Below are 12,670 nucleotides of genomic sequence, written 5' to 3'. Positions count from 1 at the left end.
TATCTAAATGAAATAGGCGTTTTCCCCAATAGCTTATCCATAGAATTATTGAAGATCAATGAAGTATTATGCAATTAAATATTATAAACGGAACTACTGTAAGTACAACTTTAATGCCCGTCCTACAGACCTGACTCTTATTGAAAAGTTATTATTAAAACTATTTTTATCCAGTTATAAGTAAATATACAAGTCAAGAAAACGTATGTATGTATCAATGTATTTCTTGAAGATAAAAATACAATAAGTATCTATGCATTTTACGTTGAGGTGACAACTCTGGCGGTAATAATATGGTGCACAAAGATGCAGCAAGTGCTTCAAAAAATAATTTCCTATCTTATTTCCGAATTGAAATGAAGTTTTACACTTGATATTCGATTTCTTATGTTTATTTTTTTTCTGAGTATAAAAAAAAATTTTTACCTAGATAATTAAAAAATGAATTTTCTAAAACTGCTGTTACAACAACAGTTTTGACGTGCACTGAATGACAACTCAATTGCTGACATAATATCGATAAAGATATTTTGTATCACCGTTAAAACAATAAACGCCATTAATATTAATCATATATGTCACTATGTTTTTAGTAAATTGAAATACTTGGACATCTTGTAACATTTTATGGGCTATTTGCCAATGTGCCCCCAACGCACTGTCTTCGGGCTTTTGCACTCCCTGCACTAGCTTATGACAAAATAATGAACTTAAAATTGAAAAATGACTTTAAATTGTTATTTTAATCTGGGCCGCGAAGTAGTTGTATTTATAAGTAAACCTAAATTATGACTAAACTAAAACCACTATCCTGCAATCTGACAGCAGTTTTATATCTATTAAGTATATTTATTTAATCAAAACATAATATGACTAGGAATATATATGAATCACGCGTGTGGCGCGTAAGCGATTCTGTGACGATCTTCAATGACGGCGAGGGTACCGCGTGATTTTAGTGGGTAGTCTGTCGACTGGCACTCGGCCAGTAGTTTTACAAAGCCCTCCCGCTTATAGTGAGAGGGATCCATAAATTGATTTTAAAGGAAGTAAAATAAGAAAATAAAATGTATTTGTCGAATCCAAATAAACGGTATATAAACGACCAAGGGATTTGGGCTTGCAAGATTTGTACATTAATTCTTATTTCAATTTCATATAATTTTTTGAAATATATATTTTTTTTATATTGTCCGCATAGTACAAAAAATCGGTTAAAAATTAAAACAGTTTGACCCCGACGTGATTTGAACACGCAACCTTCTGATCTGGAGTCAGACGCGCTACCGTTGCGCCACGGAGTCGTTACACGTTGATGCAAAAATATGCTTTATAATCAAAATAGTAATAGTATTTTCTCTAAATTATATTTATTTTGTAAGTTTTCTTAGTTATTAAAAAAATATTCAAAAATATTAAAATACGCTTCAATAATATCATGAGTTTATAAATAATTTTAATTACAGCGCACTCTATCGTCGAAGTTGAGAACTTTTTCGCAATACTATTATTGTAGGTATGACTCGATTTTCCACGGCCTCTTTTCATTTCCTTATCTAGGTATTTACAGCTAGCATGCTTTTGATACAAAATATTAAATTTAGAGGTTAGATGGCGGTTTATAAGCACTGAGGAATCGTAAATATTAACATAGATATAAGGAAGCAGTAATTGAGGAATAATTATAATTAGAAATGTTATTGTATACTCTTCGGCCTTATGATGCGAAGCATTTATTTATTCATTTTACACACAAGTTTTTTTTACATTTTTTTAATATCAGCCCTGAATTCCAAACTAGCTTTCGCTGTGTTTTAGAGGTCAGTTCCTTCCCAGGTGTTAGGTTACATAATTGTTTCTTATTATAAAGTTACATGAAAATTTGTAAAAATAATAATAATAATCAAAAACACAATTGATGCTTTACTGACGAATTTATTTTAACACTAAAAGATTTTGCAAGATATTAAGTTCCTAGTCTTTTTTTCCGACTACCTTAAACAAATGTTTTCTCGTATTTTTCCCTTTTTATATATTAAAATTATACTTTAAAAATACTATATTATGTTCATTTGTGTTAGCTAAATTGAATACTCTCATCACAAGCCCCTGTGGCCTAATGGATAAGGCATCGGCCTCCTAAGCCGGGGATTGTGGGTTCGAGTCCCACCAGGGGTAAACATTATAAACGAGTTATAATTTTGAATTTGATAAGTATTTTTTTAACCAATCACATTTTTTTTATTTACAATGTTGTATATTCAACTCCGGAATTTGTGTAGCATACTCCGTATATGAGTAGAAAAAACATGAGTACAATACTCCGTTACATATTAAAATTAAACCTGAGCATATTGCGGTAAAAAAACAAAATATTTAAATTTCTTAAATTTTTATTAAACATAATATGATAATGAGATCACAAGAGAAAGTGCCAGATGTACTTTCCAAAGCGGCGACATTTTTTTCGCGGAGCCCAGCAGAGACAAGCACCGGAAACCAGAATGTTGTATGTAGTAACCTACTTGGTGAGGCAGGCGGCACTCGTTATCTGGAACATGATCAAAAACTAAATAAATACAATAATCAATACACAATAAAAAAAACCTCGTAAACTATAAGGAGTAATAAAATATTTTTTTATTAAAAGAGATAATTTAATAAAAAGTAGAAATTTTATTAAAATTTAGCAGATCAACAGTAAGTAAAATTATGTAGATTCAAAAATTTAATATATAGATATGTATGAATCGCAAGAATATGTAAACAATTTTCGACACTACACATATCGGCGCCGTGGCTTAGTTGGTTAAAGCGCCTGTCTAGTAAACAGGAGATCGGGGGTTCGAATCCCCCCGGGGCCTTGGTGGATAAACATTTTTTTTAATTCTGTTTTTTTTTACGATACATATTTTATATTATCAAAAATGTATTTTTAATACTGTTCTTACGTGCACACAAATTTTGAGTTGTTAGCGCTGAGACGGCGAAATGAGCCGGAAGACAGAACTCCGGTGAAGGGCATGGGTTTGTTATGTTAAAAGTGTAGACTTCACGCTCGTTTATGGTGTGACACAAGTGGGAATCATCAGCACCGCGCCATTGGCAGACCAATATCTTTCCTTGGCCATCGTTTCGGAACTACGTAGAAAATTTTTACAAATTACATTATAATCTTTTTAATGCAGCTTTGATGTGTACCGTGACACATTCAATAAACAAAGAAACAATGTAGATATAATTTTATAGGCTATTCCAATCGAAGAAGAATATAAACAACTTTGACATTGAAATGACTTGATATAATTGTTGACGATCTTGAATAGTCTATCATTTTGATTTGTGAAGTAATGTTTTGAATGTCGGCGAAGTGACTATCGGAATTTTAGAAGTAAAATTAAAACTGTTATAATTAAATACAAGTTAAATATAATAAATGGAATAATTTGTATAATAAAAAAAAAAGTTTTTTTTATGGCGTTGGTTGGTGGACGAGCATATGGGCCACCTGATGGTAAGTGGTCAACACCGTCTATAGACAAAGGCGCTGTAAGAAATATTAACCATTCCTTGCATCACCTATGCGCCACCAATCTTGGCAACTAAGATGTTATGTCCCTTGTGCCTGTGATTACACTGGCTCACACACCCTTCTAACCGGAACACAACAATACAGAGTACTGTTATTTGGCGGTAGAATATTTGATGAGTGGGTGGTACCTACTAACAGTATTGAGGTTAACAAATCAGTATTGGACCCAACCAGTGGAGTTTAAACTGCGCACACACATTAATTAGTGCTGGTGAAAATACCACAACAATTTAAATTAACTTGATAATAAAATGATGAACTCGATAGTTGCATAATAGTATTCTTTAAAATACCTGTATATAATCGTAATTTTAGAAAAAGTATTACACAAAAATATAATTTAAAAAAAATAGTTTGGATTTGTTATGGTAATATATTTTAAAAAGAAAATACAGATGGCACTGTTAGAAAGATAACATGATTACTTGTATTCAAAACGAAACATAGATGGCGTTGTTAGTTTAATAATTAAAAATTATGTAATTCTAATTTTAATAAATTTAAATCAATATAATTGCTATTAATAATTCTAATAAGTTATTATTTTTATTACAATTTAATTAAATCCTCTGAATACAATTAATTTATTTTAAATTAAAAAATTTCGTACAGGATTTATATTTGATTTAGCAAATTAATTTTCGATACGTTTGATAAGTATAGTATTTTGGCTTTAACATCTCGAATGTAAACTCATGCAGTAAATGTACGGACTGGCAGTTCTTTGTGGAAGCCCAGGTTGGCAGGCACCACCCACTCATCAGTTATTTTACTTCCAAACAGCAATATTTAGTGGTGGCGCATTGACAATGTCAGAAATGGTTAATATTTCTTAGAGCGCCAATGTCTATGGGCCATCTTTACCCATATTCCCGACCGCCAACGTTTATTATAAACAAAAATCCTTTGAGGTATTATAATATAATGATTACATAGACAACACACATATTCCTAACATCTATCGAAATAATCTTTGCCCTATTGGCACAAAGTCTCACTTACCTGAACATGAATGTCGGATTGTTTCTGTAAGTAAAACGGATGAATACGGTACGACTGTTCACGGCCTGGCAACACGTAATCTTCGTAGGCAGTTTGGTAAAATTCGGTGCCATTAACTTGACATTGAGCTCCGACTATTTTAGATGGAATATTACTTTTTACAAGATCGCTATCCACTTTGCTAATGACGTGCAGAATTGATATTGAATCAACCTACGAAAAAAAAGTATTATAAAGATAGTCGATAATTAGATTGTAAATTATAATTGGCACAATTACAAGGATCAACTGTTATTTGGAGTAAGTACTTTGAATTGAGGAATGTAATTATTATTATTATCATATTAACAACGCATTAGCACAACAAAAACAATTAGGTATTTGACAACACACACAAAACTTTCTTTCACTTAATCAAAAGCAATCATCAATAACAAAAAACCAATGTTGAGCAAGTCACAGTGGACATAGCATCTTAGTTTTCAAGGTTGGTGACTATGATTTCTTACAGTGGCAATATCGTTGGGAGGTGGTGACCATTTACATTCAATGGAGTCCGTTTTAGAGTTTACCTACCGATAATAAATCAATAAGAAAAATGCATTTGCATTTTAAATAATCTGTATTAATGGCTCGATTTTAGTAGCAGGTACCATAAATAGGTTATTTTAATACCTACCGTCAAAAACAATTCTGAATAATCAAGGTACTCATTGTTAATATTTTGAAAATCTCTTATATCCTGCGCCACATAAGCGAAGTAGGTGTCAAAGAAGCTCCTTCGCAAGGAAGCCATCAGTGTTCTCGAACGTTCTATCTCGTCAGTCGCTTGTCGATCCGTAGGGCTTATGACGAGAACTACGGTGCTGCGTCCAGCGCTTATCCTGTCTGATATACCTTGTAACGTCTGGTTCCGACTGTGTTGGATGATTCTTGATATAACATTCGGTAGATTTAGACGATTTGGCCCTACACAAATACTTAAATTAAATTGGTTAAAAGTAGTAACTGTCTATATCTAAATCTCATTGTCTTAAGTATCTACGTTTGACAGTACTCCAGAACGCTATTGGTTATGTGCTTGTAAGTATAAGTACAAAAATTGTTAGGGACTAATAATAATAATAATTAATCAATATGTATGTAACTACTACTTAGTGGTAGCCTGGTAAGTCAAGTACAAGCCCGTCTGGGTGGCACCCACTCATCAGATATTCTACCGCCAAACTGCGGTACTCAGTGTTGTCGTGCTCCGGTTCGAAGGATGAGTCAGTCAGTGTAACTACAGGCACAATTGACATATCATCTTAGTTCTCAAGGTTGATGGCGCATTGGCGATGTAAGGATTGTTTAATATTTCTTCCTATATTTAGTCCTACATATAATACCATAAAAAATTTAGTAGTCAATCAAGACCGATAACTCTATAATGTTAACAAAACAGTAATATAAAAAAAGGTTGTTCTTAGCTGTTGTCAGAATATTTTGAAAAATCTATAACTACCTACCGGGATTTATTTTACGAGTAAAGTTATTTGTACTAAGTTAGCTTTGTTTATAACATTTATAAACTAATTTTGTTCATGAATTTATCTTATGTTATATATATATCAGGCATGGGATTAAATAAATCTTACATTGTATTGTATTATTCGCGATAGTACTGTAAAAGCACGTCAAGTTGTCGGCGGGCGGCACGATCCACTGGCCGGTGTTGCCGTGCACCAGTGCTATTGTACTGCGCTGTGACTCCAATTCCAAAGCGCCTCCTATCCACCTTAACAAAACATCGTCACCACCATTCCCTCCATCTCATTTGTAAATAAACGCACAGGCGCACTGTGTAAACTGTATGGTATTCCATAAAGTTAATACACTGCGCATTTGGTATACGGCCAATAACCTGAATAAAGTCAACCTTCCTTGAGAATACATATGTTGATGACAAAATTTTCATGTAGCCAAACCTGCCCAGCATGAGCATAATTTGCTATGCCTCGTTATTCTGGACTAATTAACCAATACCTACTTATAACAATAAGTAATGATTGCTGACACGGGAGCAAGACGTTAATCTTGCATTTTACAATGTTTAAATTTAGCTACTAATACTTACGACATAAACTGCTCTACTTCATAACCCTTCCAACTTGAGTCGGTCGCCACGATCAGGTCGATGGTTGGAACGCTGAAAGACTTTTTACATTCCTTGTGATTCTGCCTCACTACTGTTGCTATTAAAGTTTTTAAAGTTAAATAAACAACCCACATATTTACTGTGAAAGGGGAAGGCTTTTTATATCACATATCCTACCGTTTTCCTAAAATGTTTGAGGTATTTGGTAACGTTAGGTACTAATAAGTTAGTCAAAATCAAAATATACTTTATTCGAGTAGGCTTTTACGAGCACTTTTGAATCGTCAATTAACAAACTATATTAAGCGAAATTACAACTATATTTACAAACATTTAAAAAATACATTTAGTATTAGCTCCACGCTTTTTTATCATCTATATAATATTGTATTGAATAATATGCCTTCTTTACCGATGTATTTCTTACAAATAATTTGAATTTATGAATCGGCAAAGTTAAAAATATCTGCGGAATTTTAATATAGAAACGGATACCTTGCCTCGTGTAAGTCATTATATATATATTATACTAATACTTAATAAATCTCAATCGTTAATATGTTTGCTTATATTTATTTAAGTAAGTAGATCCTACAAATGATTTCTTACTGCGTTTAGTTAGGTACTGCTTTATCTAAATAAAATCTATACTAGGTAAGTTAAGATGCTCTTACTTTGTTTTTTGTATTTTTGGAATATTTCTAATTAGTTAAAAAAAGTAATTGTCTATAGGATCATCTTAATATCGTTGATTAGTTTTTTAGCAACAGGGTATGTATGAGTAGGATTACCGGGATACCTCTATAGTAGTTAAAATAACTAACAAAAATAGCATTAAATACTTACGAACATAACTCATGAAAGCCGTGACCGCTGCCTCCGTTATTCTCTCCATTACATCCTTATTAATATAGACAGTTATCTGTTGCAGAGATAAAATCTGTGCGAATCTAGAAGCTTCAGTAAACAACTGTGAGCTGTTGATCTTCGAAAACAACGCTAGCCTGTTACAAGCGCGGACAGACGGTTCAAAAGATACTCCTTCATTTGAATAATACATCTCTATTACTTGCGATAACCGCAAGCTTCGTCGTTGGCTGACCCATGTCGGTAAATAATTGGCTAATATAAGTCCTGGAAAATTTAAGTTTGAATCTATTTAAAATCTTTGAATATCTAGTCTTAATCATTTCTATTGTTTTTGTAAAACAATAAAAATGATTAAAAATATGAAATTATATAATTTTTAAACGAAATCTAAGACAACATAAATTTTTCAATCATAATCAGCCTGTAAATTTCCCACTGCTGGGCTAAGGCCTCCTCTCCCGTTGTGGAGAAGGTATGGAGCATATTCCACCACGCTGCTCCAATGCGGGTTGGTGGAATACACATGTGGCAGAATTTCGTTGAAATTAGACACATGCAGGTTTCCTCACGATGTTTTCCTTCACCGCCGAGCACGAGATGAATTATAAACAAATTAAGCACATGTAAATTCAGTGGTGCCTGCCTGGGTTTGAACCCGAAATCATCGGTTAAGATGCACGCGTTCTAACCACTGGGCCATCTCGGCTCTTAATTTTTCAATCATCTAACTCATTTTATAAATTTAAATAAATAAAATAAGAAGTTATGACATAATTCGTCTTTATTTCAGTATTTTTAATGCCGAGATGGAGTAGTGCCTAGAATACGTGAATTTAAACCAGAGATTTTTGTGCATTTATTTTGTATATTTGTATTTACTTAGTTTATAATTCATCTAATGTTCGGTGGTGATAGAAAACACCGTGATGAAATGGAAGGTTTGAGCAATCTGGTACAATAGGCTCTAAACATTCTCTTCAGAAGTGGAGAGGATGCCAAAGATGGGTATAACATTGCTTTAAGCATTATTTTATCGCAGTAATAGTTTTTTTTTTGTCATACCAACCGTCAATACCAGCTAAAATTTCCGCATCTGTGAAATGCCAAATACGTGACGTTCCATTCTGGGGGAAGAGGTGATAGTCCCTTGGGAGAATAGTGTCGTTCCATCGATTACTGCTACCTATTATTATATTATGTGATGATGCTCCGACTCTCGGACCTTGATTTACAACAACCTCTGCTAAATCACCTTAAAAAAGAAAACTCTTAACTTAGCCGCCTTACAAGCCCTTCTGGGTCGCTAGCACCCATCATTTTTACCGTCAAACAGAAATACTTAGTGTTCCCGTTTCAAGGGTTAGCGAGGTAATGTAACTAATTTGTATGAAGGACATACCATCTTAGTTTGGTTATGCATTGGCGATGTAAGGGACGGTTAGTAATCTTCAGTGCCAACATCTGTGGACAGTGGTGACCACACCCCAGGTGTCTATCTAATTCCAAAGAAAATCGTACCCAATGGAATTTACGTTTCTAATTTACTGAATTTTTGGGTACCTGCCAGAGTTGCGGCCCATATGTTACTAATATCGATATTTGTTTCAGCGTCCATATCATCTACTTCAAATGCTTCAGTTTTCGTATTCCAATCTTCCATAGCTGAATCTAGTAATGATTGTGATATTTCTGTTCGGAATATATTTGCGTTTAAAATATCCTTAATTGACACACGTTGTATTTGTAAGGAGGAAGCAATCGCTGCTATTATGGTACCTGGGGATACAGTACCCCATTCAGTCTGGATTACACCATCCTCAATTGGGCATCTGCTATACAACCTGTTAATATACGAAAGTTGATGTTATGCATAAACATATTTTATTCATATTGTAAGTCGAATTAATTATAACTACACATTTTAACGGAAATGAAACGAAAATGAAGAAAACGAAATTAACGTGAGGTACGGTATACTTGACAGGTTTTTATTTTAATACTAGCATAAAGACAACTTTATACTGGTACTAGCGACCCGCCCCGGCTTCGCACGGGTGCAATGCTGATACTAAATATACTACAGAATGTATTACAACGTTCACAGTTTTACAGTCCTTAGACAACACAAACCGCTATGTCCCTGCGTTTTAAATCTGTAATATCTTCGAAAATATTCATTTAAATTACATGTTGTATGGGGTTATATTGATCTATATTAAATGCGCAATGTATTTAAGGTACTTTATTAGATAAGGATTAATGATGTATTGCTTAAAATCGCTTCGAAAATAAGCCATATTTCTCGTAAAGTAAAGGATAAAAAATGGTTGCTGTGGGCTATCCCTAAGAGATAGTCATATACCATTGCGCACTTTTGAAGACTGTTTTAAGGTGTACAATACTGTAGTACATTATTTTGATCTATCTCGTAGGGTTCAGCCAGCGTTTGCAATGTAAGTGCAAAAAATGTGTTTATTTACGACATCACTTCAGAAACCTCTAAAATTATCAGTATTTCTCTAAGATATTGTGCATGTATTGTACATATAAACCTTTCTCTTAAATCAATCTATATATTAAAAAAAAAACCCATCAATATCCGTTGTGTAATTTTAAAGATCTAAGCATACATAGGGACAGACAGCGGTAAGCGAGTTTGTTTTATACTATGTAATGATGATGATAAGGGATTCGACTATAAAGTCTTGTTTAACTACAATTTACTAATTACTGTTACAGAGTTCTCCGGAATAGACCTTACTCTAATATAGCCTTCAGGCGTACGTAATCAAAGACAATGAGATTTAGACACAGATTTTTTTTCTACTTTTTACTAACTTCATGATATGGCTTTTAATTGTAGTTATTCATGGAAATATGTGAAATGGAATCTTAACAATATTATTTTAACCTCTGGCAGTAATCTTTAAAATTTTTTTTTTAAATATTGGACAACATCACATACATTACTCTGATCCCAATTTAAGTAGCTAAAGCACTTGTGTTATGGAAATCAGAAGTAACGACGGTACCACAAACACCAAGACAACATAGAAAACTAATGAACTTTTTCTACATCGACTCGGCCGGGAATCGAACCCGGGACCTCGGAGTGGAGTACCCATGAAAACCGGCGTACACACTACTCGACCACGGAGGTCGACATATATCTAATTAATCTGTCTTATTTTTTTGCGTCATGCCGTCAAATTCAGCCAGAACTTTTCCTTTTGCTAATCAACTTACAAACTGCACCGCAATAAAATGCTATAATGGCAATCGAAACATGTTAAAGTATCAAATTTTACTTACGAAATTAGGTCATTTCATGTTTATTCCAATTAATAAACATACTCAACTTCAATAACTATAATAGGTATAGGCATTTATTGACCTTCGTTATTCGTTACCTGTTTGCGCTTTGTTGCATATGTCGATGCTGCACGGATAATGGGCAAACAACATTTTCGTCACCCCGTTCCCATGGCTGTACCGTTGAACTGATCATTTTGTGGAGGAGACATTTCTCTATACTATTAAGACTTTCGTCCACATTTATAAGATCACTTTGACTCGGTAAAAATAATTCCATCAGTAACTTGTATCTATGAAATTGAAATGCAGATGCTCGGTATGGTAAGACGAATTCTGTCTCTATCAGGTTAGGAAACAATTCGATACCGTCAAGCCGAAGACTGAAATTTTTTAAATTTAATTATATAAATAAAACATCTTTTGTTACGACTTAGAATATCAAATATGCGCCATATTTATTTAGGCCTAGAGCAAAATTAAACTTAAATTCACCATTGATTTTAATTTGACCAATTTAAATTCAACAACAACAAAACCGATACATTGTTTAGCCTTATAATGCATATCAAGTCAATGGTTATAATATATAAGTGCCTGAAAATACCTTCTTAGCAATGCCGCACTAAACAATCTCATATCAAGTTTTGTATTCAGTTCCAATCGCCTAAGGAGCGAAAGAAACACGTCAAGTCTCTTCGGAGCTCCAAGAAAAGGAGTTTCGCCTCGATAGCATTCCAACAAATGTGACGGTATGCTTGACTGTACAACCTCTTCCGAACCTATATTTTAATAAAATTCTTTCATACGTTTATTACTATTAATATTAAATAAACAATTAATTTATGCTCAATATACTAAATTGTCAATATTTGTTCTTTATATTATACTTACTTCTATATTTTTCTAAAAATACAGTAAGCAATTAGCCCAGAAAAATAATTTATAAAATATTGTTAATTATAAACATAGGTACTTGAAAACAAATAGAAAAGAAAGACATTTATGCCTCAATTCTCTTCAATTTTTTATGAATGAATTAGGATTGATGTACCTAAAATTATACTTACATGTAAATATAGCACAAAAAAGCACAAACAATACTTTTTTCATATTTCAAAATGTTAGGTTACATTAACACAGAAATAAACATAATGACACTATCACTCGTTCTTTAATGTCAGGGTGTGTGTGTGTGATATAGGCACAGATTGGTAGAGATAAGATAATCGTTCATTGGGTAAGTGGGGCGTTGCTATAAAACGGATTAATTAAAAAGATATACATGCACATGAATAGAAATGAAAGGGAATTTTAAAAATAAACCACTTTATTGATATTAGTTCATGAATAAGTTTATTATCGTATAAACTAGCCTTTATTAACAAACAGTCAATCTCTCATATGTAAAGTTAAAGAAATTATATACAATAGTTGTAAAATTTACGGGTATGCTATATGTGACTATTAAAATTTGTAATCTAATAATATTTTTACATTTTTGTGTTCTAATATTGTAACATATTCAATTATTTATTGTTTTCTCAGGCACTAAACTATATTTTAACAATTAAATTAGTTGAAACATTAACAGGTCTATTGTAATATGTAATTCATCCACTCAAAATATCCGCCTACTATTAGCTGTGCCTATTAAATTTGATAACATACAAACATAATATAATTACATCAAATAGAATATATCTGTAGTGTTATTAACATGTAATTCGTTTTTTAATCCTACTGACTTAATAAAC

General features: G+C 32.8%; 1 protein-coding gene and 3 non-coding genes across 4 annotated transcripts; 2 read left to right on the top strand and 2 right to left on the bottom strand.

The window, feature by feature from the left end:
- Nucleotides 1–1,232: 1,232 nt before the first annotated feature.
- On the bottom strand, nucleotides 1,233–1,304 carry Trnaw-cca (transfer RNA tryptophan (anticodon CCA)). The gene has a single exon. It is a non-coding gene; the product is annotated as a tRNA-Trp (tRNA).
- An 801-nt stretch (nucleotides 1,305–2,105) lies between these two features.
- On the top strand, nucleotides 2,106–2,178 carry Trnar-ccu (transfer RNA arginine (anticodon CCU)). The gene has a single exon. It is a non-coding gene; the product is annotated as a tRNA-Arg (tRNA).
- A 197-nt stretch (nucleotides 2,179–2,375) lies between these two features.
- LOC113398205 (uncharacterized) lies at nucleotides 2,376–12,113 on the bottom strand. Its single transcript, XM_026636826.2, has 12 exons — nucleotides 11,984–12,113; nucleotides 11,521–11,695; nucleotides 11,012–11,296; nucleotides 9,162–9,442; nucleotides 8,668–8,853; nucleotides 7,578–7,865; nucleotides 6,711–6,828; nucleotides 6,232–6,371; nucleotides 5,274–5,563; nucleotides 4,595–4,807; nucleotides 2,952–3,141; nucleotides 2,376–2,551 (listed from the first exon to the last, which is right to left on the bottom strand). The coding sequence occupies exons 1-12, from the start codon at nucleotides 12,024–12,026 to the stop codon at nucleotides 2,397–2,399; spliced, it is 2,364 nt and encodes a 787-aa protein (XP_026492611.2). The 5' UTR covers nucleotides 12,027–12,113; the 3' UTR covers nucleotides 2,376–2,396.
- Trnat-agu (transfer RNA threonine (anticodon AGU)) lies at nucleotides 2,791–2,864 on the top strand. The gene has a single exon. It is a non-coding gene; the product is annotated as a tRNA-Thr (tRNA).
- Nucleotides 12,114–12,670: the final 557 nt, after the last annotated feature.

The sequence above is a fragment of the Vanessa tameamea genome, chromosome 2, assembly GCF_037043105.1.
Source record: "Vanessa tameamea isolate UH-Manoa-2023 chromosome 2, ilVanTame1 primary haplotype, whole genome shotgun sequence".
Taxonomy (NCBI): domain Eukaryota; kingdom Metazoa; phylum Arthropoda; class Insecta; order Lepidoptera; family Nymphalidae; genus Vanessa; species Vanessa tameamea.
The sequence above is the reverse complement of the archived record's forward strand: the minus strand, read 5'-3'. Positions and strand labels throughout refer to the sequence as shown.